The sequence below is a fragment of the Lycium ferocissimum genome, chromosome 10 (genome assembly GCF_029784015.1).
Source record: "Lycium ferocissimum isolate CSIRO_LF1 chromosome 10, AGI_CSIRO_Lferr_CH_V1, whole genome shotgun sequence".
In the NCBI taxonomy this organism is placed as follows: Eukaryota; Viridiplantae; Streptophyta; class Magnoliopsida; order Solanales; family Solanaceae; genus Lycium; species Lycium ferocissimum.
In genome coordinates, this window is record NC_081351.1 from 49,495,248 (window position 1) to 49,520,828 (window position 25,581).

Sequence of the window (25,581 nt, forward strand, 5' to 3'; positions counted from 1 at the left end):
TACTGCACAGTTGGTCTTGTCAGCGTCTGGATCTTTTGTTGGAGTTTCGAGTTTTGCTACTTTAGGATGTTAGACTATTATCGAGTATTTTCAACATCAATTCTGCCTTAGCTAGCCTTTGCTTCTCCGTCTCGTCATTTTGGAGCTTGAAGAAAGTTTGGAGGTCTTTTAGTTTTTCCTCCACCACTTCTATGTCGATTTTGATGTGCTCAGGGGACAAAGATGTTGGAAAAGCGTATGTCATTTTAGCGCTGAGAAACCAAAAGCAGGAAAAAAAAATTAACGAAATTATATTTAAAAAAAACCTAAGGTTAAGGAACGAGGCCTATAGCGGAAGTAAGTACGAACAATAAGTAAATGGTAGATAATAACGAAATGGAAAGAAAAAGCATAGAAGCCTTATTGATATCCTTTGAATTTGTTAGGAACGACGTAATGTTCAAGAGTTAGAGAATTAAATTTAACACTAGGGATCGTTTCATAGGGAATGTCGTGGGTACAAACTATCAAAATATTGTATACGGTGAAAACCGGATATGGTCCAAACCGGAGATAGAGAAGGAGTAGAAATATACCGGATGTTACCCGGTCCTTTCGAAAGGATACCGATCGGAGCGAAACGAGCCTCTTTTTCTCCATTATCAAAACGGCCAGAGTCATTTCTACGGCGCCGTGGCCGTTATCATGTATAGTTGTTGTCCGAGCGACCGTTGGTCCGAATAGCCGTTGCATGGGGACCACGCGCCAATGGCGTCTGTCGCGACCAACTACCTACCAAGCGTGTGTCGGACGGCGCGGTCGGTCAATCCCGCTAAATCCAGGTACGATCTGTCTTTGCTACTATTATTTTATTAGTTCACGTTGTACGAAGCCCATGGAGGCAACACTATAAATATGGGGCATCCCCCTCCTTTGTAAGGGCTGGCTCCTTCATGCTTTTTAAGAACACTTGTAATAGAATAGCCTATATATACAATCTTTCTCTTAAATTACGATTCGAAGGCGTCCTACTCAAGTTCATATTGCATTCAATACGCCAATTGTTCTATATTGCTCATAAACACTCATATTCGCAAACGAATCGCCATCACTAGCCACTTCATCGAAGAACCTCGCACATACATTTTCTTTATTCCGTGCATATCAAGATCCAACCACATATCCTATACCCGTTTACAAATTCAATTGACTTATCCGATTTCGGGGTAAACAGTTTGGCGCCCACCGTGGGGCTAGGATAATAGTTCTTAGTCTTGATTTTTATCAAACTCAGCTAAATCGTAACGCCACCCCCCGTTCGTCTCGTCAAAAACGGATCTATGGCTGATGTCGGACAATCTGGTCACGTTAATAACACCGAAATTGTGGCAGAAAATGAGGGGAGCGGACCACGGGGACTACCAAACCCTGCTGACCCGAGCCCCATTAACTCGAGGGAGGGGCTCAATCGACAAAACACCGTGGATCGAGAGAATGTCGCCCTACCACCGGCCCGCGATCCTCCTAAGAACTCATAACTCCGTTACATTGTCTCGGGCCCAAAGCCAGAGGGAACCGGAGGAACCAAATGACGGCATTAATTTGCGTCTGATTTTCGAGATGTTGCAGGAACAAAGAGCAGCAATTGCCGAGCAAGGAATGGCGATTGCCCGGTTGCAAAGTGGACAAGGGGAAGCTAGGCCGGGAAAGGCCAAGGGTGCAGTGGAAATTGGAAGGAACGAGCCACGGGTGATCGAGAGTAATGATTCTAGGGCCGGTTCCTCTACCGAGGTCCTGAAGATGCTTGAGACTTTGGCAAAACGGGTGGATTCGACCGAGAAGAGAGTTGAGACATATAATTCTCGGGTGGACCAGATACCGGGGGCTCCACCTTTACTGAAGGGACCGAATTCGAAAAGGTACATCCAAAGGCCTTTTCCACCAAGTGCGGCCCCGAAACTGATCCCGAAGAGGTTCAAAATGCCCGACATCCGAGTACGACCGCACCACGGACCCGCGCGAGCACGTGACCTCGTATACTTGCGCCATAAAAGGCAATGATATGGAAGAAGATGAAATTGAGTCGGTATTGTCTTTCGAAAAAATTTGGGGAAACTACTGTCGAAGGGAGCGGCGCGTGGTATGACCATCTACCGAGCACTCGATCACTTCGTTCGAAATCTTTGGGCGCGCCTTTGTAAGGCACATGCCGGTGCCATCAAGGTGCGGGCCGTAAGGCCGACATCTTCCGGATAACTCAAAGGGACGATGAGTTACTAAGGGAGTTCGTTACCCGGTTCCAGAGGGAACGGATGGAATTACCCCCGGTGCTAGAGGAATGGGCCGCACAAGCTTTCACAAAAGGGCTCAACATGCTAAGCTCGGTTGCCTCTGCCAAGTTGAAGGAGAATTTGCTGGAATACGAGGCCGTAACATGGGCCGACGTCCACAATCGGTATGAATCGAAGATTCGGGTGGAGGATGATCAGTTCGAGCTCTCCCCGGTAAAGTTGAAGGCGGACAGAGGTTTCGAGAAGCCGAGGAAGGGGTATGAAATGAATTCTGAGTCAACAAAAGAGAGGTTTCGACGTACTCCCACCGGAGAGACCAATCTCCGGGTCGGAAGGGTCGAGGGAGAGCCGAACCACCTCTCGGTCGGGGGTAGCAAGCGAGTCGAGCGCGGTCGAAACGGCCAGGGACTCTCGTTCGGGAGCGACGCGGAAGTCCCGTCAACCATAAGGGTCCACGAAGATTTCGGCGTACAACTTCAACGTCAACACCTCGGGCCTTGTATCGGCCATCGGCGGTACGGATGTGCGGTGGCCCCGACCACCGAGGTCGGACCGGCACAGCGGGATCCTACATGGTGTGTGAGTATCACGGAACCCACGGCCATAAAACTGAGGATTGCCGCCAATTGAGAGAGGAGGTAGCCCGGTTATTAAAAAACGGCCACCTTCGAGATGCGGTGACGCGCGCCAAAAATCACTACAGTGAGCGGGAAGCTCCTCGAAGGGCCAAACCGGTCGAACACCAGCATACGATCAACATGATAGTTGGGGGTATTGACGTCCTCGGGAGCCGTGTGTGAAACGGACCAGGTCTCGATTGTTCTGAAAAACGCATCCGAGACCATTCGACCGGGGGCTCTATTCTCTTGATGATGAAGACGCGGAGGGCATCGTTCGACCGCGCAACGATGCGCCGTAATTTCGTACTTGTCTTTAAAACTAAGATTAAGCGTATTTTGGTTGACCCGGTAGCTCGGCCAACATCATTCGTCGGGGAGTGGTCGAACGACTAGGGTTGTTCGATAGGATTGTGCGGTGGCCGGGTACTCAGCGGGTTCAATATGGCTAGCGAGACTACGAAGGGAGAGGTCTCGTTGCCCGTGAACGCGGACGGCACCATTCAACAAACAATGTTCTATGTGATCGAAGGGGACATGAAATATAATGCGTTGTTAGGCAGACCTTGGATACATAGCATGAAAGCGCCCCCGACAACTGCATCGGTTATTGAAATTCCCCCCGCTCCCGGAGGGGTGAAAACCATCCGGGCGAGCGGCCGCCGACAAAGGAGATGTTCGCGGTAGACGGCGCCTCCCCGGCCGAGAAGCCGGCTCGAAGAGAAGGGTACAACCGGAGGAGCGAGGTCCCCAATAGCAACTAAGAACCTTTGGACCGGATCCGGTGTATGGAGAGGATGACTTCGGGATGCCCGGGTCCTTCGTCGTGCCGGATGACTCGGACGCGACCAAATCGGCCGTGGAGGAGGCCCGGAGACGGATCGTTTTGTTCGAGTTCTTGCCGGACAGAAAGGTATACCTGGGCACGGGACTTACCCCGGAGCTCAGGCGTAAATTAATTGAATTTCTTCAAGCTAACGCCGATTGCTTTGCATGGTCCCATATAGACATGACAGGTATATCACCGGAAATAGCGTCACACAAACTCGACTTGGATGGAAAATTTAAGCGGTGAAGCAAAAAAGAAGGCCCGTGTCGAGGAAAAACACGCCTTCGTAAAGAACGAGGTAACAAAGCTTTTGAATATAGGCTCCATCCGGAGGTGAAATACCCGGATTGGCTCGCTAACGTGTGTGGTGGTGCCCAAAAAAGGTAATAAACTTCGAATGTGTGTCGATTATAAGGATTTAAACAAGGCATGCCGAAGGATTCTTTTCCGTTGCCTCACGTCGACGAGAATGATCGATGCAACGGCCGGAGGCATGAAATGTTGAGTTTCCTCGATGCCTACTCTGGTACAACCAAATGCGGATGCACCGGAGGATCGAGAAAACATCCTTCATCACCCGTTATGGGACTTGCGTTATAACGTCATGCCTTTCGGATTAAAAATCTTTGGTGCAACTTACCAACGCCTAGTTAATGGGATGTTCGAAGAACAAATAGGAAAACAATAGAGGTTTATGTTGACGATATGGTTGTTAAGTCCCTGGAAACCGAGGACCATTTAAAGCATTTGCAGGAAACCTTCGACGTACTGCGCAGATACAACATGAAACTCAACCCGGAGAAGTGTGCCTTCGGAGTAAGGTCCGGTAAATTTCTGGGGTTCATGGTATCAAACTGGGGGATCGAAATCAACCCGGACAAGATCAAGGCCATCGAGGACATCGAGGTCGTGAACAACATAAAAGGGGTGCAGAAGCTCACCGGACGGATAGCGGCGCTGAGTCGCTTCATTTCGAGGTCCTCGGACAAGAGTCACCGTTTCTTCTCTCTGCTCAGAAAGAAGAACGACTTCGATTGGACACCGAATGCCAACAAGCCTAAGGGAGTTGAAGAGGTATCATCCAACCCCCGTTATTACACACACCAAAGGCGGGTGAGCCCTTTTTCTCTACCTCAGATCTCGAGGTGGCGGTGGCGGCGTTTTGGTCGAGAAGAATCGGTACGCAATTCCCTATCTATTATGTAAGTAGGACTGCGGGGGATGCGGAGACCCGTTATCCCCAATTGGAAAAAGGCGGCGTTGGCATTGGTAAGCGCTTCCGGAAAAGCTCAAACCTTATTTTCAATGCCACCCCGTATGTGTAATAACCACTTACCCTTTGAAAAACATCATGCATAAACGAGTTATCAGGAAGGTTAACAAAATGGGCCGTTGAAATCGGCGGTTACGATATCGAGTATAGAAACCTCGGACGGCCATCAAATCCCAAATCTTGGCCGATTTTGTGGCGATTTTACCCCGTCCATGGTCCCGAGGGTCGAAAAGGAACTTATGCGACCCGGGAAAGTTCACGGGCGTTTGGTCTCTACGTACGGACGGGGCCTCGAATCATAGGGGTTCGGGCTCGGGATCGTCCTTAGAACCCCGAACGGGGAGGTCGTCCGACGGTCCGTTAGAGAAGCTATTGGACTAACAATGAAGCCGAGTATGAGGCTATGATTGCAGGTTTGGAATTAGCTCGGAGCATGGGGGCTGAAACAATCGAAGCAAAGTGCGATTCGCTTTTGGTCGTGAACCAGGTGAACGGCATATTCGAGGTAAAGGACGAACGGATGCAGCGATACCTTGAAAAAACCCAAGTGGTACTCCGTATTCAAAGAATGGGTCATACGGCATGTGCCAAGAGGAGCGAACGGTGAAGCGATGCATTAGCAAACTTGGGGTCCTCGGTCGAGGGGGAATATATACCTCGGGAATGGGCGCTTAACGGGCCATTGAAAACGCGCGAAGAAATATCAAGTTAACCGGGATTGGCGCGACAAGTACTCTTTGCGTGATGGTAGGCTCCCAAATGACCCGAAGGAATCACGATCGCTACGGACCAAGGCTGCACGCTTTTGCCTAGTGGATGACCAGCTGTATCGACGCTCCTTCCTCGGTCCTCTAGCCAAGTGTTTGGGGCCGGGTGAAACGGAGTACGTGATGAGAGAGGTACGAGGAGGAACTGCGGCAGCCGGTCGGTGCGAGAGGCTTTGGTTCGAAAAATAGTCGGGGCGGTTATTCGGAACCGGATGGACGAAGACACGAAAAATTTTGTCCGAAAATGTGAGGGCATCGGAAACGTGCTCCGATGATTCATCGGCCGGGGGGAGTTGCTTTGCGTTCGGTCGTCTCGCCCCGCATGAAGTGGGGAATGGACATCGTGGGTCCGCTACCCCAGGCACCAGGTAAGGCCCGTTTCATTTTGTTTATGACTGACTATTTTTCTAAATGGGTTGAAGCGCAGGCCTTCGAAAAGATAAGAGAGAAGGAAGTCATCGACTTCGTATGGGATCGCGTCGTCTGTGGTTTCGGCATCCCGCAAGATAACTTGTGACAATGGTCCTCGGTCGTGGGTGGCAAGGTCAACAATTTCCTCGAGGATTGAAGATCAAGAAAATCGTATCGACCCCGTACCACCGTGAGCCAACGGACGAGGGAGAATCCACGAACAAAACGATAATCCAAAATACGAGGAAAAGACTTGAAGCATCGAAACACCGTTGGAGGGAGATGTTACCGGAGGTATTGTGGGCTTACAGGACCACGCCAAAATCAAGCACGGGGGAAACCCCGTTTTCATTGGTTTACGGAACCGAAGCCCTCATCCCCGTGGAAGTCGGCGAACTGACCCTCCGTTTCAGGTATACCACAGGAGAGTCAAACGGGGAGACCATGGCGTGAAGCTCGACCTCGCGGATGAACTACGCGAAAGAGCGTCGGTCCGCATAGCGGCCCAAAAACAAAGGATGGAGAGATACTACAGCAGAAGAGCCAACTTTCGGTACTTTCGAGTTGGGGATTTAGTCTTTCAAAAGGTTACCTTGCACACCGAGAACCCCCGACGAAGGAAGGCTGGAGTCCCAGGCGGGAAGGCCCGTACAAGGTGATCGGTATAACGAAGCGAAAGGATCGTATCGATTGGAGTCCGTGGACGGGCGGCGTCTGCGTAATAATTGGAACTTGGCCCGTACGAAGATACTACTGCTAAGGTATGGCCTCCCCATGATCTCTTGTTAACCTTTTTCTTTGCAGGAAGTCAAGAGCGGGGCAAAATTAGGATCTAGATCTGAAAACGCGTGTTGCACTCTTTTCCTTCGTACGGTTTTGTCCCAAAACGGGTTTTCCGACAAGGTTTTTAATGAGCGACAAGTACAACGTGTTCTTGAACAAATGCGAAGAACGTAACGTGCTTCTCGCACCGACCTCGAGGCTCGGGTCGGTCTTTGAGGGGTACTATGCCCGTACCAAGGGTAACGCCGATCAATTGCTACGACAAAATAAGGCCCGGCCACCGGCCATAGCCTCCGATGTAAGGACCAAACGATCATCATGAATGTGTCCCATCCGTTTGCTACGGCAAAATAAGACCGACCGCCGCCGACCGTAGCCTCGATGTAAGGACGAACGATCATAATGAATCGTGTCCCGTCCAAAATTTGCTACGGCAAAATAAGACCCGGCCATCGGCCATAGCCTCCAATGTAAGGACCAAACGATCATAATGAATCATGTCCCATTTTTACACTTGCTACGACAAAAGAAGAAAGAGTCAAAACTCTCATATGTACAAACGTTTTACAAAAGCAAAGTTGTCAAAAAGTTGTCAAAGTTAGCAACTTCTGTTAAATTGTACTTTCTACAAGATAGCAAAGGTAATCGACCAAAAACTCGATAAGACCCCCAAACGGGGCTGCCACTTTGTTAGCCAAAAATTTGAAAAAGACACGACACGAAATAGGCCGAAGAAAAATGTCGACTCTAATAAAACGGTCCTCGAAATTTGGAGACGGCCGAACCCTCGAAGATCGGACAAAATCCAAACGGGCATGATGAATCAATGACCACGAGTCACCTTGTCCGAAAACGGACCAACGATCGCGGCAAAAATAATGACAAACATTAGAACGAAGAAGCGGGGAAAGATGCACTTTTCATTTATACAACGGATGTTCTTTACATCAAAAGAAAAATAAAAGTCCCGTAGAGACAAAAAATAAAAAGATAGATATAGAATATTTGCCCCTACACTATCCGGCATGACCGGAGGAGGATGAATGTTCGGACTCTTGTCTGCTCGGAGTCGTCGACTCGGACCGAGAGCACGGTTAGCCTTCTCCTCCGTTCCTTTGGCTTCGAGTATCGGGGCGGGAAGATCCTCGATGCCGTGCTCGACTTGCTCGAGGGTGAGACGCCGAGACTTCCGCTTCTCGTACTCGGCGACAATAGCGGTATGAGTCTCGGCCGCCTCGCTCTCTTCCAAGTTTCCTCCAAATCGGCCTCGGCCTTGGTCGAGTTTGGCTTCCAAATGAGCCGGTTTCTCTCGAGGTCATCTCTCATATGGTTGGCCGCGTCCGGCTCGGCCAAGGGCTGTCATTAGCTTTAATCGCCCCTCGAGTTCGGTTTTAATACCCTCGCATGTCCGGGCCCGCTCCTCGGCTTTTTCCTCGAATACTCCTGTTTGCGCTCTTTGAACAAAGTACCTCGGACTCGAGCCGGGTTCCTCTCGGACAAACCGTGGCATCGGCCTTCCACGAATCCGGCTCACCACAGAAGTTGGGAAACCGTGGCCTCGAGTTCATCCAACCGCGTAGAGAATTGGGTTTTATCCGGCTAAGAAAGCGATCTTGTCGGCCTCGAGGTTCCGGTTATAATCGGTCATGGCGACGGATCACTCTTCAACGGCGGTTTTCCTCGCCGGCCGCGTCAAGCTCGGGGCGAAGGTTGGCCGGCACGGCGCGGTTTAATTCTCCCTCGCTACTCCCCGAAGAAAGGTGTTTATATTTCTGCTGTCTCTCGGCACGGGCATCGGGTTGGCCCACAGAAGATCGTCTGTCTCGTGTTGGGCACGGGTGAAGGCCTCGTTGACCGACACCGCGCTCGCGGATGAAACAAACGAAAAACTTGGGCGAAGAAAGGATGGCATTCGAGAATAAAATGAGCAAAAGTGGCTAAAAATCTTACCGGTTGCCCGCGTACGTACCACTCGTTAATAAGGCAACGCGAAAGACTCCGGTCGTTTTGCGTACGTCCCAGGTGCGAGATGAGGGGACGTAAATAGCTCGCCACGCCACGGACGAGATAAGAAGCTACGGTCCTCGGGGACGGTGACTACTATTGATCGGGTTCTCCTTGGCTCCACGCTCGGGCGGGAAAATGTTCGAGCTATCCCCACGGCGCCGGACTCGGAGGCCGATCGGCCCGTCTCGTGGCCGAGGAATAGGAAGATGACGAAGCCCGGCGCCGCGAGTGGCGGGAGGGTCCCCGAAACATATCGTCAAAATCATCCACACGCGAGGCGGGGTGGATGAACTTGGAAACGACCTCAATATTTTTTCGGCAAAGGCCGGGGGCTCGCCGATCCTAGCCGCTCGTGCCGGGAGACGGACGAACGCACAGCAGGGGCTTCGATCTCGGTTCTCTACAACATCTGGCCTTTTACGGCCTCGACGATCGCTTCTCCGGATCTTTTCCTTTGCAGGGGAGTGTCTTCCCGAAGAAGTTTCGCTGAAATGTCGACAAAGTCAATCGGCCAGAAGAGGAGCAGGTGAAAGTATTTCTTCCCGCACTGAATGTGGAGCGAGGAACAAACGGACCTTCGCCGATAGAAGGAAGGGCGGAACGGGAGACTCCTCCCTCCGGTATTGGGGCCACGGAGGGACCGGCGGACTCTCGAACGATGATGTCGGGCTCGGCCTCTTCCGCTTGAAGGCGGGCGAACGACTCCCTTAACTTGGATTTTGGTGTCGGCGACTTTTCGGAAGTCCTTTTCTTTTGCGGCATCGTCGAGAACACGGGAAGAACCCGCCGTGTCAAACTCGGATGGCGGTGCGGGATGGCGGTTCTAGATTCGAGGCCTCGGGCACCGAACCCTTGGGCGGAGCACCGAAGGCAAAAGCGATGGCGAAGGTTGCGAATTCAAAGGGCCACGGGCGGTGGAAAACACAACAAAACATGAAAGGGAATAAAAATATTACCGTGGTTTTGCGCCACCCGCGGCCACGAGACGGTGAGCCCGTGTTCGATTCTCGTAGGGGTGCGCGGAGAGGAGCGCGGTGACCCGTTCGCTCGGATCGCGAATAACGGGAGGAACGTGTCCCAGATTGGCTAAATAAAAGCAAAGAGAAAGCAATGAGGCAACGAGATCGAAGAAGGGCAAAAGAATGACTAAATGCGTAAAAACGATTGCCCAAAGATTCGAACTTACGCTTATCGTTCCATTTCTCCGGGAAGGGCATGTAGTCGGCGGGGATGATGTCCTCGGTTTTCACTCGGACATATCGCTCTAACCGGCCCCGTGTCCGGTCTTCGTCCATCTTCGAGAAGAAAGGGTTAGGAGCTGCGCTTGACAAGTTTTATTCGCCGCCCGGAAGACCTCGGGAGTACGGGCGTATCAAGTGGCCCGGCGTAAATTCCTTCTCGGCGTTGTTGGCTAATAATCGGAGACACGCAACGACCCTCGAAACGATCGGGCCAATGCGTGCCAAAGTCACACCGTAGGTCCGGCACATATCAAGAATGGCCGGATCGATCGGGGGATCGATTTTGAGGGGTAAAAGGAGTAGTATATACGAACAAGAACCCTTCTCGGTGATCGGTGATAGATTCGTCCAAGCCGGTGCAAAAACCCTCGGGCGGGTGTCCCGTCCGCGGTCGGCCGGACTACATCGAGTTTCTCCTCGGTAATCGATGAAGGGTATCGCCTCGCGTCGTATCCCCCGTCCGAAACGAGAGGGACGGCTTGTCGACCTCGAGATCTTGTTGAGCGAACTTGGCCGGTATAATATCCGAGCGTGAGATCGATTCTAGTCGGGGAAACGGTCCGGAGCCGGTGACGTCGGTGGAGCATCATGGGAAGTAGATTCGGACATCTTGGAAGTATGAAAGAAAGGGGATTCGAAAGTAGAACTTGAGGAAAGTGAAGAAACTGGCGAGTCAGGGACGGCGAAACAGCGACGCTCGAACCAAAACGCTTGAGAAAATGATGGCAAAATCGATTCTTTTTTCACAAAATATGAAGCGGTGGATCGAACAGCAAGTCAAATGAGAAGACGATTGTTTATGGGGAAGACGAAAGAACGCAGAAATAAGGAGGAGTTGAAGAAGAACGAAGCGTAAAAGTGGTAAAATGAAGGGGTAAAGGGCCTTATATAGGCATGGAAGAGGAACGGTTACCGAGGACGACCAATCAGATTTCGCCACGTGCCCGTTATTAATGAGAAGCGACTCGAAACGACTGGCAAAAGGCGGTTGACAGGAGCCGACCATTCGGGGAAAGACACGTGGCCAATAAAAGGGGAGGCGTTACGTATTGGCTCCCGCCAAAATGCGGAAATAAGAACGAGCTGGCCGAATCACCGGTTTCGAAAGTTATTCACTCCCCGTTATTCGATGGATCGGCATGACGAGAAGTGAGGGGCTATGCGTATACGGTGAAAACCGGATATGGTCCAAACCGAGATAGAGAAGGAGTAGAAATATACGGATGTTGGCCCTTTCGGGGAAGGGTACGTATCGGAGTGAAACGAGCCTCTCTTCTCCATTATCGAAACGACCAAGTCCGTGCTCTCCGAGCGCCGTGGCCGTTATCCGTATAGTTGTTGTCCGAGCGACCGTTGGTCGAATAGCGGGTGCGTGGGGACCACGCGCCAATGGCGTCTGTCGGCGACCAACTACCTACGAGCGTGTGTCGGACGGCGCGATCGGTCTTATCCCACCAACCGTGCGTATCTCGTCTTTGCTACTATTATTTTATTAGTTCACGTTGTACGAAGCCCATGGAGGCAACACTATAAATATGGGGCATCCCCCTCCTTTGTAAGGGTTGGCTCCTTCATGCTTTTTAAGAACACTTGTAATAGAATAGCCTATATATACAATCTTTCTCTTAAATTCTGATTCGGCCAAGGCCGTCCTACTCAAGTTCATATTGCATTCAATCTGCCAATTGTTCTATATTGCTCATAAACACTCATATTCGCAAACGAATCGCCATCACTAGCTACTTCATCGAAGAACCCTCGCACATACATTTTCTTTATTCCGTACATATCAAGATCCAAGCGCATATCCTATACCCGCTTACAAATTCAATTGACTTATCCGATTTCGGGGTAAACAAATATAAGTTGGAGCTCTCATAGGATGGATGCTCTGCCTGCGGGGGTTGGTATGCAGGTTATGGCCCTCGTCTCCTTTGTATGGGGTTGTAGATTATGGTACGACTGAGGGACGAGCAAATTTAATGCTTGGTCCATGGAGTGGGGGCCATCTCCGGGCAATCGTATGTCCGAGTCACATTCTTTCAGCCGGGCTAAGTTAGTTTCAGGTGTGTGTCATTTTTTACCACCACATACTTCATAGGAGTCTTACATAACCTTTGTATGCTAGGGGTGCTAGCTGAATCTGAATAGAGGATCACAATTTAATATCGTTACACTTTGTGTGATAATTTCCCACCAAACAAAGATCAACTCGTATTATTTTGAGCTCGTCAAAAATATATTTTAAACTGTAAGCGCATAATTCAACATAGTAAGTGTGTAAATATCTCATAATAAGTAAATCATGCTTACTTAAATAACATTACATTATGCATCATACCCAAAATGCAGTCAATTTCAACATAATTACTAAATCATAGGCCAAAAGTGAAAACATCATATCAAGGTAGACATGTATTTATCCACACACAGGCAAGATTATCTGAAATCACATTATGGGGAATTAGCGTGTATTTGGTAAGGAAGGAAAATGTTTTCACGGAAAATGAAAAATAAGTGGTTTTCTTATTTATTTTTTAGTATTTGGTAATTAGTAAATAAAGAATACTATCCAAAAGCATTTATACATAATCTAGGCAAACACTATATATATGATCAGAGGCGGATTCATGATTTAAACTTTATGGGTTCAATCTTTTAAGATTCTTAGTTGAACCCCTTATATTTTATAAGTTATGGGTTCATGTCTACTGCTTATTGTAATTTTTTTTTTACACATAAATTTATGCTTAGTTTCGAAAGTTGGGGGTTCTATTGATTATTGAACCCCCGCGGTCAAGGCTACATATGCCCCTGTATGTGATTGGACAGGAGTAGGGGTGAAAAAGAGATCAACGTGAAATGCCACTTAAGAAAGTTGTTTTCTCTACCCCACAAAAAAAGTCATTTTTCTCATTTTCTTAAGGAAGTATTTTCCTAAAAAAAAAGTTTAAAAAAAAAAAATATATTTTCATCAACCAGTCACGCCTTATTACTCACTTTTAAGTCTTTCTCTTTTATTGAATTAAAAACTTACTGCAGTTCAGTTCAGTTCAGTTCAATTACCGTGTTTTCATTATTCCTCAACATGTACAAGTTCCTTTACCAACTTTCATTTGTTATTTGCAAATGTCGTGAGTTTCACTATATATAAGTAATTTTAAAAAATCATAATCGGAAAACAGATTCCGGTCCTTAGTGTAATTGTCTTGAGAAAACTGAGAATTATAAGTTAGATACTGCAATAATTAGCTAACTCAGCAGACAAAATCTTTTGCCAATAGTTATTAAAAGCCCTTTTTTTTTTTGGCATGAGAGGAAAATTAAAAGAAAAAAGAAAAGAAAATAAACCTGTGAAGTCTGCCCATCTGGGAATTTGAAGTTCTCTGACATTTTCAACGGTCATAATATGAGCATGGACTCATGGATTTTCTGCTGTGGTCTAGTGGAGCATTTGATTTGGATTAAAGTAGGGGTTTCGAAAACATATGGCTGCCACAAAAAACTACTCCCCTATGATAAAAAATAAAAAAAAAGTTCATTTAGCCTACTTTTTGGGTAAAAAAAAGTGTACACTTATTTAATCAAGAAACAATGAACTTTATCTTTTCAGATTTGTCCCTATTAAGTATTACGTGATCAGATCTTAATGCTTATTTAATTAGAGGTAGTGTAGTCAATTTACATATTCTTTTCTTGGAGTGAGTAGTTTCTTAAGAGGTGTGCAAATGGCTGAGTGGACTCTTTTTTCGATCCGGAGGGAGTATTGTTGTTTGGCAGCTGGTTTAATCGTTTAGAAGCGAGTTATGCGAGTATTAAATTTTGTATAAGTAATATTGTTGGGCTTTTTAAAGACCATTAAATTGTTGGACTTTAAAGATGAAGTGTAGACGAGTGCCCCCATTCGGGGGTGATCTTTAATTTTTGCCCCTCAAATTGTCGGTCTTTAATTTTTATTCTTCAGTACTTTAAGTAACAAAAAAGTGGCCGAAAATATCCTTGACATTTGGATCCTGGGTTCGAACCCCAACGGAGTTAAAAAAAAAAAAAATCGCAATGCATAAGTTGTTATGAAATTATGCCTATTCGCTACGTAGTTACATAGAAACTATGCCGGACACGGCAAAGATTTCTATGAAACTACATAGAACCTATGCCTATAGGCATAGTTGCGAAATTAAGGCAGAACTTCATTTCCACGAACCTTTGCCGGACAAGGCACAGGTTCAATGTAACTTCGGTCGAATAAGCATAGGTTCATAGAAACCAACCTATGCCTTGCGAAAATTAAAGACTAGCGAATTGAGGGGAAAGATTAAAGACTAGTCCATATGAAGGGAAGTCCACGCAATTTTTTGATTTGGGAAATAGTGAGAAATAGAAAACAGGGAATTGAAATTTGAAAAAGTTATTTTTTACAAGTGAACTTTATTCCTTATTAGTGAGGGAAAGCAAAACTTGCGTGCTTATACATAGAAACACTTCTTCTAGAAGAGTCTCTCTCGACTATCGTAGCTCGGCTCGACTTCAGCTTCAATCGAATGATGTGCCTTAAGAACACACAATAAATTATGTGGTCTAAGATATTTTCTTACATATATGTCTTTTCCAGTTTACGATTTACTAATTTACCGGTTTTGAACAAGATTACTAACGAATATCGCATTTGGTAGCTGGTTAGGAAGTAAGTTATTTATATATAAAATTTATACGATGTTTGGTTTGTAATTTAGAAACCCGCACAACTAATACATGTATAGATTATGAAGGAATCTATGATTATTAAGTGAAATAACTAAGACATAAATAACTAAACTTTGCATAAAATAACACATCAATTCTCTCATATCAATACATACTAGTTATGTGAGGCCGTCTTCCCTGCCCAAACTCAATATAAAAGTAGATATTTTAACTAAAGAAATATAATTTGTGTTAGTACAAGTGTACAACAACAACAACAACCACCATATACTGCATTGTAGTCCCACAAGTGGGTAGTTATATAAAGCAAAATTTTAATTCCACTCCTTTAATATTTTAACTTCCATTTTGATGAAATTATTTAATTCAAATCAAATTTGGAACCAGAATTTGACATTATAACTTATGTATCCTAATTTTCTAAAGTTATTTAGTTCTAAATAAATAATCTATACATAGTTAATGAACTTTTAAGACAAATACATAATTTAACTTGTGCAAGAGATGGAGGCGCTCCTCTCTTATTCGAGGATTAGGGGTTCGAACATGGATATGGAAAAAAATCTTTGGAGGAAGCGCTCCCCCGAATAGGCGCGATGCGGTGCGAATTATACGGATTAATTGGGCTCGAATGCGGATATCGAGCACCAATCGTAAAATCAAAGAACGTGAAAAATGAGGTAGGAGGTTCGATAGCTTTTGAAAAGTAGACTTTAAAAACAAAAACAAAAAAATTGACTTAAATAAATAAGATTAGGACCTAAAAGTAATTAATTAAAAAGTTTTAAAAAAATTTGAAAATTATTGTGAGGACTACAAAAGTCCCAAGGTTCGATAGCATTTGAAAAGTAGACTTTAAAAACAAAAAACAAAAAAATTGACTTAAATAAATAAGATTAGGACATAACAGTAATTAATTAAATTTTTTTAAAAAAATTGGGAAATTATTGTGAGGACTACAAAAGTCCTCACATTTGCTCTTATATAATATAGTAATATTACTAATACCAGGGGCGAATCTACCCGTTAAAAATGAGTCACGTGAGCACATGATCACTCGATTAAATTCGGTATATTATATAATTTTTAAAATATATCTAATATTAACTGAAGGAACACATGGTCAAATTAGATTAAGTAGATCATTGGTTACTAATACATACATAACTCTAACCGGTACTCAGTGACCCCAAATTCTTAGCAGATTCCAAACCGAAGGAAACCAAACACGGTAAATAAGGAGTGGGCCACAAAGAGCTCTCAGGTGTTCTTTTTTCAATTGATTACAGCGTGGATCTTCGATTACCCAAAGTGGCCCCTCTCTTTCTTGTAAAATTGCATTAAGTCCTCATAAGTTGTCAATTGTCAATATTCACCACTTACCCTTTTCTTTATCCTTTGGGGTCAATCTAGTTGGTGAACAAGTTTAATTTTATTGAATTACTTTAACGGGCGATCATGAGTTACATAAGTTAGATTTCATAATGTACTTGATAAATAGCGATATACACTTAGATTACACCCCATGAATCGTACGGGTGATATTTTTCTTAAGAAGCACTGTTGATATATGTAGCTTCATATTAGGAAATTTTAAAATTAGAAGCAATGTAGCCCTATGAAATCTAAACTCCAGAATTTTGATAAGGATCCAACTTGACGAAGTTAAGTCCATCATGTAATTTGGATCATGAAAGATTTTTAATAAGTTAATTCATTTTAAATTGCGATCTCTAAAATATTAGTCCTTGAAAGACTGAAGTAGCATCCCTAGATCACGTATTCTGTGACTTTATTTGATTATAATCCAAAATATCATTCCATTATTTTTATACATAAAAGTTATGGAATGCAGATTTCTAACAAAGAAAGGAATACCATAAGCTGCACACTACTCCATCCGTTTCAATTTAAGTGTCTTATTTTTTTTTTATTATCTCAAAACGAGTGTCTCTTTTTATATATAGTAAGTTGACAATTCAAACATCATACATGATAAGTTTATAACCACAAAATTCATATTATACACATCTTTAATTTAAAACCACAAGATTCAAAAGTCTCTTTTTATTTCTTAAATTCCGCACATAATCACACCAAGACACTTAAATTGAGACGGAGAGAGTACTTTTTCCTTGTAAGACAAAAATTGAGAAAGTATAAGCGCTCGTTTGGTACGAGGGATAAGGGATAATTAATTCTGGGATTAAATTTGGGATGAATTTATCTCATTTTTGGTTGGGACACTAATAGTTATCCCGGAATTATAATGTTATTTTTATCCCACATTAAAAGTGGGATAGCAATCACGAGATAATTAATCCGAGGATAACTTGTTCCCCGGCCAAACGAGCTCTAAGTGATTAAGTACCAAAACACAAGAAGGGTAAATTAGTCAAAGCAGGAAATGGTAAGAAAACCCAAGGACCAAGATTCCGATTAATGTCTGTCTAGATTAACACCGCGCACACTTTATACTACACCTTTGTCTCCACCATTGGCTTTTCCCACATCACAATCCTCACTTTGCCTCACTTTCTTTCAAATAAAAACTATACTTTCCTTTCTCCCCTTAGCAAAAAACACCCCCACCCCACCCCACCCCCTCCTCATCACCCCACCCCACTATTCAAGAAAACCCTTTACTCTCTTCACTCTCTCAAACCCCAAATCCTCCCATTTTTTCTACTAAAACAGAAACAAGAATCCTTTTTTTTGTCGTTGTGTTTCTGCAACTTCTTGCTGTGGAACCAAGAAAAGTAGTGCAGTGAGGTAAGAGGGAAAAAGGGTATCTTGAGAAAATGCTACATTTCTTGTTCCTACTGTTGAGCTTGAACTTCATCCATCCAACAACCTCAAAATCCACCATTGAGCCATGTTCCAACTCTGACACTTGTTCTTCCCTTCTTGGTTACTCTCTTTACACTGACCTTAAAGTTTCTGAAGTTGCTTCACTTTTTGAAACAGACCCAATCACTCTTCTAACTACAAATGCTATAGACATCTCATATCCAGATGTTGAAAACCACATACTTCCAGCTAAACTGTTCCTTAAAGTACCTGTTAAATGCTCTTGTGTTGATGGGATCTTTAAGTCTGCTTTTGTTCATTACAAGACTAGACCTTCAGATACTTTGTCTTTAATTGCTGATACTATTTATGGTAGTCTTGTTTCTGCTGACCAGATCAAGGAAGGGAATCCTAATGCTGTTGGTCCTGACCCTTCAGTGTTAAATGTTGGGACTAATCTTTGGATTCCACTTCCTTGTACTTGCTTTAATGGGACTGATAATAATCTTCCTGCTATTTATATGTCATATGTTGTTCGACCTGTGGATACTCTTGCAGGGCTTGCTGCTAGGTATTCTACCACTCTTACTGACCTTATGAATGTTAATGCATTGAGTGGTCCTTCTATTAAGGAAGGTGACATTCTTTCCATTCCCTTGTCTGGTGAGCAACCCACTCTTTTTCCTTTTTTTCCCTTTGTTTTTCTGTTTTTTTTTTTTTTTTTGTGTGTGTTTTTATGCTATGTAGGGGGTCAAAGTGTTTGATTTTCCATCTATAGTACTCAACTTTATGTATACTGTATGTGTATCTGTGCTTAATTGGATCTTCAGATACTTAGTAGGCGTTTGGCGATAAATTCCAAATATTTTTCACTTTATTTGGAAATTGTGAAGTTAGAATTGTGTTCGGTTATACTTTTTGCAAAGGAGAGAAGAGAGCACTTTATTTGGAATTTATGAAGATGGAGTTGGAGAACAGGTTTTGGAGCACTTTTCTAAATTTGGAATCCAATTCCAAGTTGGATTTTGAAAATTTATAACCAAACACTGATTTTGAAATAAAGTGAAAAATTGTTCCGGAAAAAAGTGAATAATTCTCATGGCCGAATGGTTTGAAAGAAACTTTGATTATTCAAGCTATATAAGTAATTTTGAATGGGTAGGAAACATATTATGAAGCATGTGCATCTACATTTAATGTAGCTTCTTGGAACTCACCTTTTGAGGGGCCAATTTGGCCAAGGGGGCATGCATGTCATGCTAGTAGAAAATATGTTCAATGTGGGTTTGTGGATGTTGTACATATGAAAGAAGGTTCCCTATAACCTTCTAATGAATATATAGGATGTAATTTGAACCAGTGTTATCAAAGACGAAAAGTGCAAAAAAATTCTAAGGTCCGTTGGGCCTTTAGGTGAAAAGCCAAAATAAAGTGTGAGCTTTAATGATGAAAGGCACAAATGGAGGAAAAAATACAAATATGTATGTATAGTCCAAGACTAATAATTATAAGCATGAATAACAAATATATAGGCAAAGTAATTGGAGAAAAATACGATAAAGTGAAATATCAATTGCTTAGTGTCGTTTCTTCACTGTTATGCTCATTGGCAAGGAAAAAGCATGCCTTAGAGCCTTAATGACAACATTGAAGCGCCTGCTGAGCTAGGCGAAGCGCTCAACAAGATTTATGCCTTGTTTCAGGGCTTAACGTCTTTTTTTTTTTTTTGATGACATGGGAACCTGCAGCAGCTACCCTTTGGGTGCGCACAGGATAAACCCAGCTCCTGTGCAATAGCTCAGAAACCACACGGGAGAGGTAACCCGCACTAGGCAAGCTCCCTGCGACCAGCTCGACCCAAAAGGCAAATCCCCTGCTGTCGTAGGCAGGGGGTTTCGAACCTGAGACCTCCATTATGAAAGCCCCATGTTCAACCAACTGAGCCACCCTTGCGGGTAGGGCTTAACGCCGTTGATAACACTGATTTGAACTAACAAAGATTTCATGTCCAACATAAGAACCCTTCTTTGTGTCTACCTTTTTTCCCTTCTGTAATCTAATAAAGCAATCAGTGACAATTGTTATAACTGACGTTTCTTTTAATAGTTGATGTTATGCTAAGGCTTATAAAGCAAATCTGAATACAAGTTTGATATGTTTTTGGGTGATTTCGTTTTTTCCTCTTAAAAGGAAATGATCTTTCTTTGATATTCTTGGTGAGAACTGCTTAGAATGACCGGTGTGGTTAGACTTCATAATTCTAGGTCAGCAGTTGAGTGTCACCTGTAACAATGTTTTCTCTTCTTCTTGACACAAGATGTAAGTGAAATACTTAAAGTTCTTGAAAAGACATGTTACAGTAGCATAAGCCTAGAGTAGCATGTTGAGAGTTTTTCTTGTCCATTTTAGGTGCGAACATGAATCCTTATTCGTAGATTGGATATAACCTTTCTCAATTGAGTAATATATCGTTTCTGGTTAAATCAGACAGATACTCTTTCCATTTTTTGTAGTTCAGAAGTATTTCTTCTTCTGAGTTTTCATTGTTTTGTGTTCTTAATTCTTCTTGAGTACTCTGGTTGGAACTGCTTTATAAGAGATTCCATAACAATGCTCTGACATAATATTTTAGTGTTTGTAAACAAGGATATAACTTAAATTATGTTAACTTAGCCAGCAGCATTGCCGTAAGCTACTAGATTTCTTTGATGATAGATGTTTGATAATGATAGATGCTGTTTCTTCTCTCTGCAGCGTGTGCATCTAGCTTCTCGAGAGCTGCCTCAGATTATGCCTTATCTGTTGCGAACGGGAGCTATGCTATTACAGCTGGCCACTGTGTGCAATGCAGTTGTGGACCAGGGAATCGGAAGTAAGTCACAATTTCTTTTGCAGTTATCCATGTCTTTTGGAAGTTGTGATCATGATATTGCTGGTTGTTTTGCAGTTTGTACTGCACGCCAGCTTCCTTAGCAGTTTCTTGCTCAAGCATGCAGTGCAAGAACAGCAATCTCATGCTCGGAAATGTTACTGTACAACAGACTGGCGGTGGTTGCAATGTGACTTCTTGCAATTACGGTGGCCTTATTAATGGAACCATCATCACTACGTGAGCATCGTACTTCAATTTTCTGCTCTTAATTGCTTAGCTATTATGGTCTCTGATTTCTGCTGCTTATGGCCTTTTGACACTTTGTATGTCTTGTGCTGGATGCAGATTATCCTCATCTCTTCAACCTCGATGCCCTGGTAAATATTCAATTGATAATCCTTTTTATTTGGTGTTTTATGAAATATAGAGACCAAACACAAATCTGTGCAGCATATGCATTATGCTACAAATTTCTATACGAATATTATAATATGCCGCATGAAAGACAACTTATAAGTCAGTCAGTTATATTAGGTGCTGAGGCATTTCATTTAAAATTTAGAACTCCATCTGCGAAACATACTTGTGGCTTGTTATGACATCTTTTCAGCAGTTCATTTCACTAGACTGTGCAACAAATGTTCTTTTGTTTCTTTTGCTTAACACAACAAATGTTTTTCCCAATTTCATTATTCTGCAATCAAATTTTTTTTTTCAGGACCCCAGCAATTTCCTCCACTTGTTGCCCCACCTACATCAGTGGGCCCAGACTTAATGTTTGCTCCTGCCCCTTCACCTTCTGAATCTGGTGGTGCTCCCATGAATGGTCCACATTCTTCTGTGGTGCCCCAATCTGGCTCAGTCATAGCGTTTCCACCTTCAGGTGGACCAAGTGGAAGTTCATCTTCTGCTTGCTTGTTGGACCCTTTTGCTAGTTTTCCCATTGCAGTTTTCTTGTATTTGTCTATGAAGTACGCGATCTCACTTCCATTATAATCCTCATGTGTTGTGGATGACCAGGTGAGGGAGTTTTCCCCTATTAGATTAAAGAGGAAGGATGTGGAATTTTTGTGTAGTGTATTTTTCACCTGAAGATTGTCGGGTTTACTATTTATTGCTCCCAAATTGTGAATTAATTTTGTGATTTTCTATTTTTTTTTTTTTGTTGTGTGAATTGTAATTCTAACCCTCATGTATGACTATTGATATCTGTGTATCTGGTTTTGCATTGTCTATTCTTACGCTTCGCACAATACCTTGTTATAATGAAGATGCAGGAAAAAAAAAATTAAGGGATCAGCTTCAACAAAGTTTTCTTCATAAACTTAAGAGTTGGAGGTATCATATATTATTGAAATTACATGTCTTTGGACAGAGATATGATATTCCCTTGAAGTTATCTGTCTTCTTTGCGTCTTTTTGATCTTCTTGCTGTTAGATTTGAACTTATACTGCATGGAGCTACATATAGCTTTTTTAATCCCTCTTTGATTATAAATGTTAAGGAAATGTTTTAGAGAATCAATTTCATCTCCAATGGTGGGGCTCGTGTTAAGGTTCTTTAAGATTTTCCCATTGTAAGTTAGGGTTGGTAGACTCATTTTAGAGAAAATGAGGAGAGGTAGGTGAATTCTGCACATTAAGCCTTTTTCTGATTCCTGAATAAGAAAGCATCAACATTTCTCTTAAGCCCTTGTTTGGTTATAGAATTACTTCTCCATAGTTGTGGAGAAGAGGTAGGACTTAGAGATCACAAGTTACCAAAGGCGGATTCAGGATTTAAACTTTATGAGTTTGTGTTCGAAATTCTACTATAGCCTGTCTGGTTATACTAGGTTTGAAATCTATTATTTGAGTTAAAACTACTGCTCCGGATGAACCCCTACAAGTTACTGAGAAACAGGGAGGAGAGGAATTCAACTTTTTAGTCAAGAAGCTAAATTAGTTTGATGTTTTTATAGCTCAATTTGACTCTAGTTTAGTAGAAGATTTGATTGCCAGTGACGTCTTCACCCTGTTTAAAAGCAGGCGGTCTTGACTAGCTCCCGCTTATCGCACGGCCTCGGAAGGGCCGGAATCGGCTTATCAGATGCAGCCTTACTGGTTTTTAAGCTAGTTGTTACTGGGATTTGACACCTGTTTGCTGGCTGCTGTTACTTCTTGCTTCTCAACTGGTAAAATATTGACGTCTTTCAACTTGTAATATGTAGAAATAGGAACGACATGCTGTAACTAGTAAAATCTAACTAGGCATTCTCTCTTGCAGCTGTGCTTATTTGTACTATCTTAGTGCGTTTCCATATTAGTGCTAACCTTATTCTAAAGAGAAACGGGTAAATGTGATTTTAGAACACTGTCCTGGAAAATTAACGTCGTACATATGTGTCTGCCTGTTACAGACCGTATCCTGCATCAATTGGCCTTTTGTCAATGATCCTGACAATGTGTTTTTTTTCTTTTTCTTAATCTTGTTTGTTCATGTTAAATATGCTTGATTATCTTTAATATGCTCTATGTTCTTGATTGTAAAATCTGCGTTAGTTTGCAGCTGTAGTTATTCTGAACGAGAAGTGCTGATAATACATAGGTTACTTGTAGGCGGATACTGGTGATTTAAACTCTTTGTGCTCAAATTTTTAAATTTTTAAGATCAATCATTATATTTCTAAAGTTATGAGTTCATATCTACTATTTATTATAAATTTAGTAAATTTTTACATATAACTTTGTACACCGCATCGAAAATTTGGGGTTCAATTGAACCCCAAATTATAATGCTCCATCCGCCCCTGGTTACTTGTGTCCATTTTTCGTGTGTTCGTCGTACTTTGATTGAATTTACATGGTTGGGCAGTCTTCATTACTTTAGTCGTAATCTTTTTAACCGCTTCTTTTGGGTGGGATGGGGTGGGGTTTTCTGCGTAGAGTAAAAACTGGCAATGTAAAAATCATTACAAATGAAATCACTCGTAATTACAGGAAACTCTATTTAATACTAGCATTGATCGATAATATATAATAACATGTAAGTGGTGTAATATGGTAAATTGCACGAATAGTTTAAACAATATCTTGTAAGACTATATAATTTAAATATTTTGTAAATTCTTGAATCAGAAAGATAGCATGATGGTTCGAGTTCAAGTTTAATCTGTAAACCAGAGGATTTCACAAGACCACAGCGTATTAGGCATATGGGTGACACGTATATCTAAATGCGTACCCTCAATTGATTCTTGATTGAACGTGGAGATTGTGACAAGGACCTCTAAAACGGTACGCTGACTCAAAATTCCACAAGCTGTCGTTTTCAGTAGGCCAGCGATGTGGCAGTATAGAAACGTGAAAATCAACACTGCCCAATGTGTTACTAGCAAAAGTGTATTCAAGATTTAGAATTTTATTACAATATTTTATTTATTGAATTTGAAAATATTATTTGTGTTTAGTAAATCCAAAATTGAGATATAAATTTTGAGTCAAAGTTTCGATTTCGGATGAACCCAAAACTTATAACACTTATCCATCCCCGTAAAAGTGATAATTAATACTGAACATGAATATAGAGATAAGGAGCACAAATCACGGAAAAACAAGAGAAAATTCCAAGAGAATCACATGAATATCACGGAAAAGATCACGTCGGGTTGCACCCAAATATCCTTAGCAAACGTATTAGCGATGACACAATATTCTGCTTCAATAATTGGATGTTTGTTTACCCCGAAATTAGGTAATCAATTGAATTTGTGAGTGAGGTATAGGATATGTGGATAAACTTTAATCTTTTGGTTCTTGAGGGAATATATATATATATATATGGATTCGTATACTATGGTTTGAGGATATAAATATATGCGTTAATAACTTGGATATAAATGTTGCATAGGTTGCTATTGACGATTAAGTGTAGTGATATTAGAAAAGTAAGCTAAAACATTAATTCTCCACAGATTCGGCTTAAAGAGAGAGACAATATTTTGATTTGCTATTACAATGCTTTAGATTCCAAAAAGCTTAACCCTTAAAAGTAGGGAAATACCCTTATTTATAGTTTTGCCCTGTGGGCCTTGCATACAACATAAAACCCTTTTAGAATGAAGAAAATCCTGAAAGGATAAGGTCAGGCCGTACGGTCGACACGAGATGATTGGCAAGGCAACGTAAGTGGCGGAAACGAGCGCCGACGCGTGGCAATTTGTAATCTATCAACCGGACCCAACGACCACGATTAACTTGGTCACGCGAGAAACCTACCACCCGGCACGATCAACTTGGTACGTGGAGAAACCTAGATCGGAGTAATGCCGAGTTTGGTCCGGAGATATCGGACCAAAAAGAGTTTCACTTTCTCCCGGGCAGTCGGCGCAACCGGTGCAATTCCATCGCTCTAAGGCGACTTGATGATCATGCCTCGTCTCTTTTTATCTCTCCTGGCCCCTGGCCTCATCGGGCCTTGCATATATCCGGTTTTTACCGTATACAATGTTACTTTTCCAAATTTCAAGAGATAAAGGTCCGAACCAGAAATAACACAAGAAACCATATTTTTGTAGAATACGCTTCATAGCATATTTGAGCCTGTATACGGTAAAAAATCGGGTTAGCGTTTGTCCGGTGAGACCGGGGGCCGACGAAAGAAAAAAGACAAACACAAAAGGGTCGACCGAAGGTATTACCGCAAGGTTTCGGTCGAAGACGTTGAAGAACATCGGTAGGGTCCGATTTATTCTGGGATGACTTCTTAGCGTGCTTGGTCCGTTTCCCATGGCCGAGTCGATCGTGGCCGTTGGTCCGGCTCATACATAGCCGAAGTTAGTCTGCCGTTAGCCCGCTTTCTTCACGACCGTTATAATCGCGACCGTTGGTCCTGTTAATCAATTATTCGATCGCCACGTGTGGAAATCATTTTGTCACCGTTTCGTCAATCGTACGGTGTCGACCGTACGACCCCCCATCCATATTAGGCTTTTTATTTTAAAAGTTTCCCGGGGTTTAAACCCCAAAAGAAAAACTA

At 43.1% G+C, this 25,581-nt stretch overlaps 1 protein-coding gene across 1 annotated transcript; it reads left to right on the forward strand.

Annotated features, from left to right (window-relative positions):
- Positions 1 to 17,409: 17,409 nt before the first annotated feature.
- On the forward strand, positions 17,410 to 21,799 carry LOC132034184 (lysM domain-containing GPI-anchored protein 1-like). Its single transcript, XM_059424462.1, has 5 exons — positions 17,410 to 18,355; positions 20,447 to 20,564; positions 20,640 to 20,801; positions 20,910 to 20,941; positions 21,283 to 21,799. The coding sequence occupies exons 1-5, from the start codon at positions 17,704 to 17,706 to the stop codon at positions 21,558 to 21,560; spliced, it is 1,242 nt and encodes a 413-aa protein (XP_059280445.1). The 5' UTR covers positions 17,410 to 17,703; the 3' UTR covers positions 21,561 to 21,799.
- Positions 21,800 to 25,581: the final 3,782 nt, after the last annotated feature.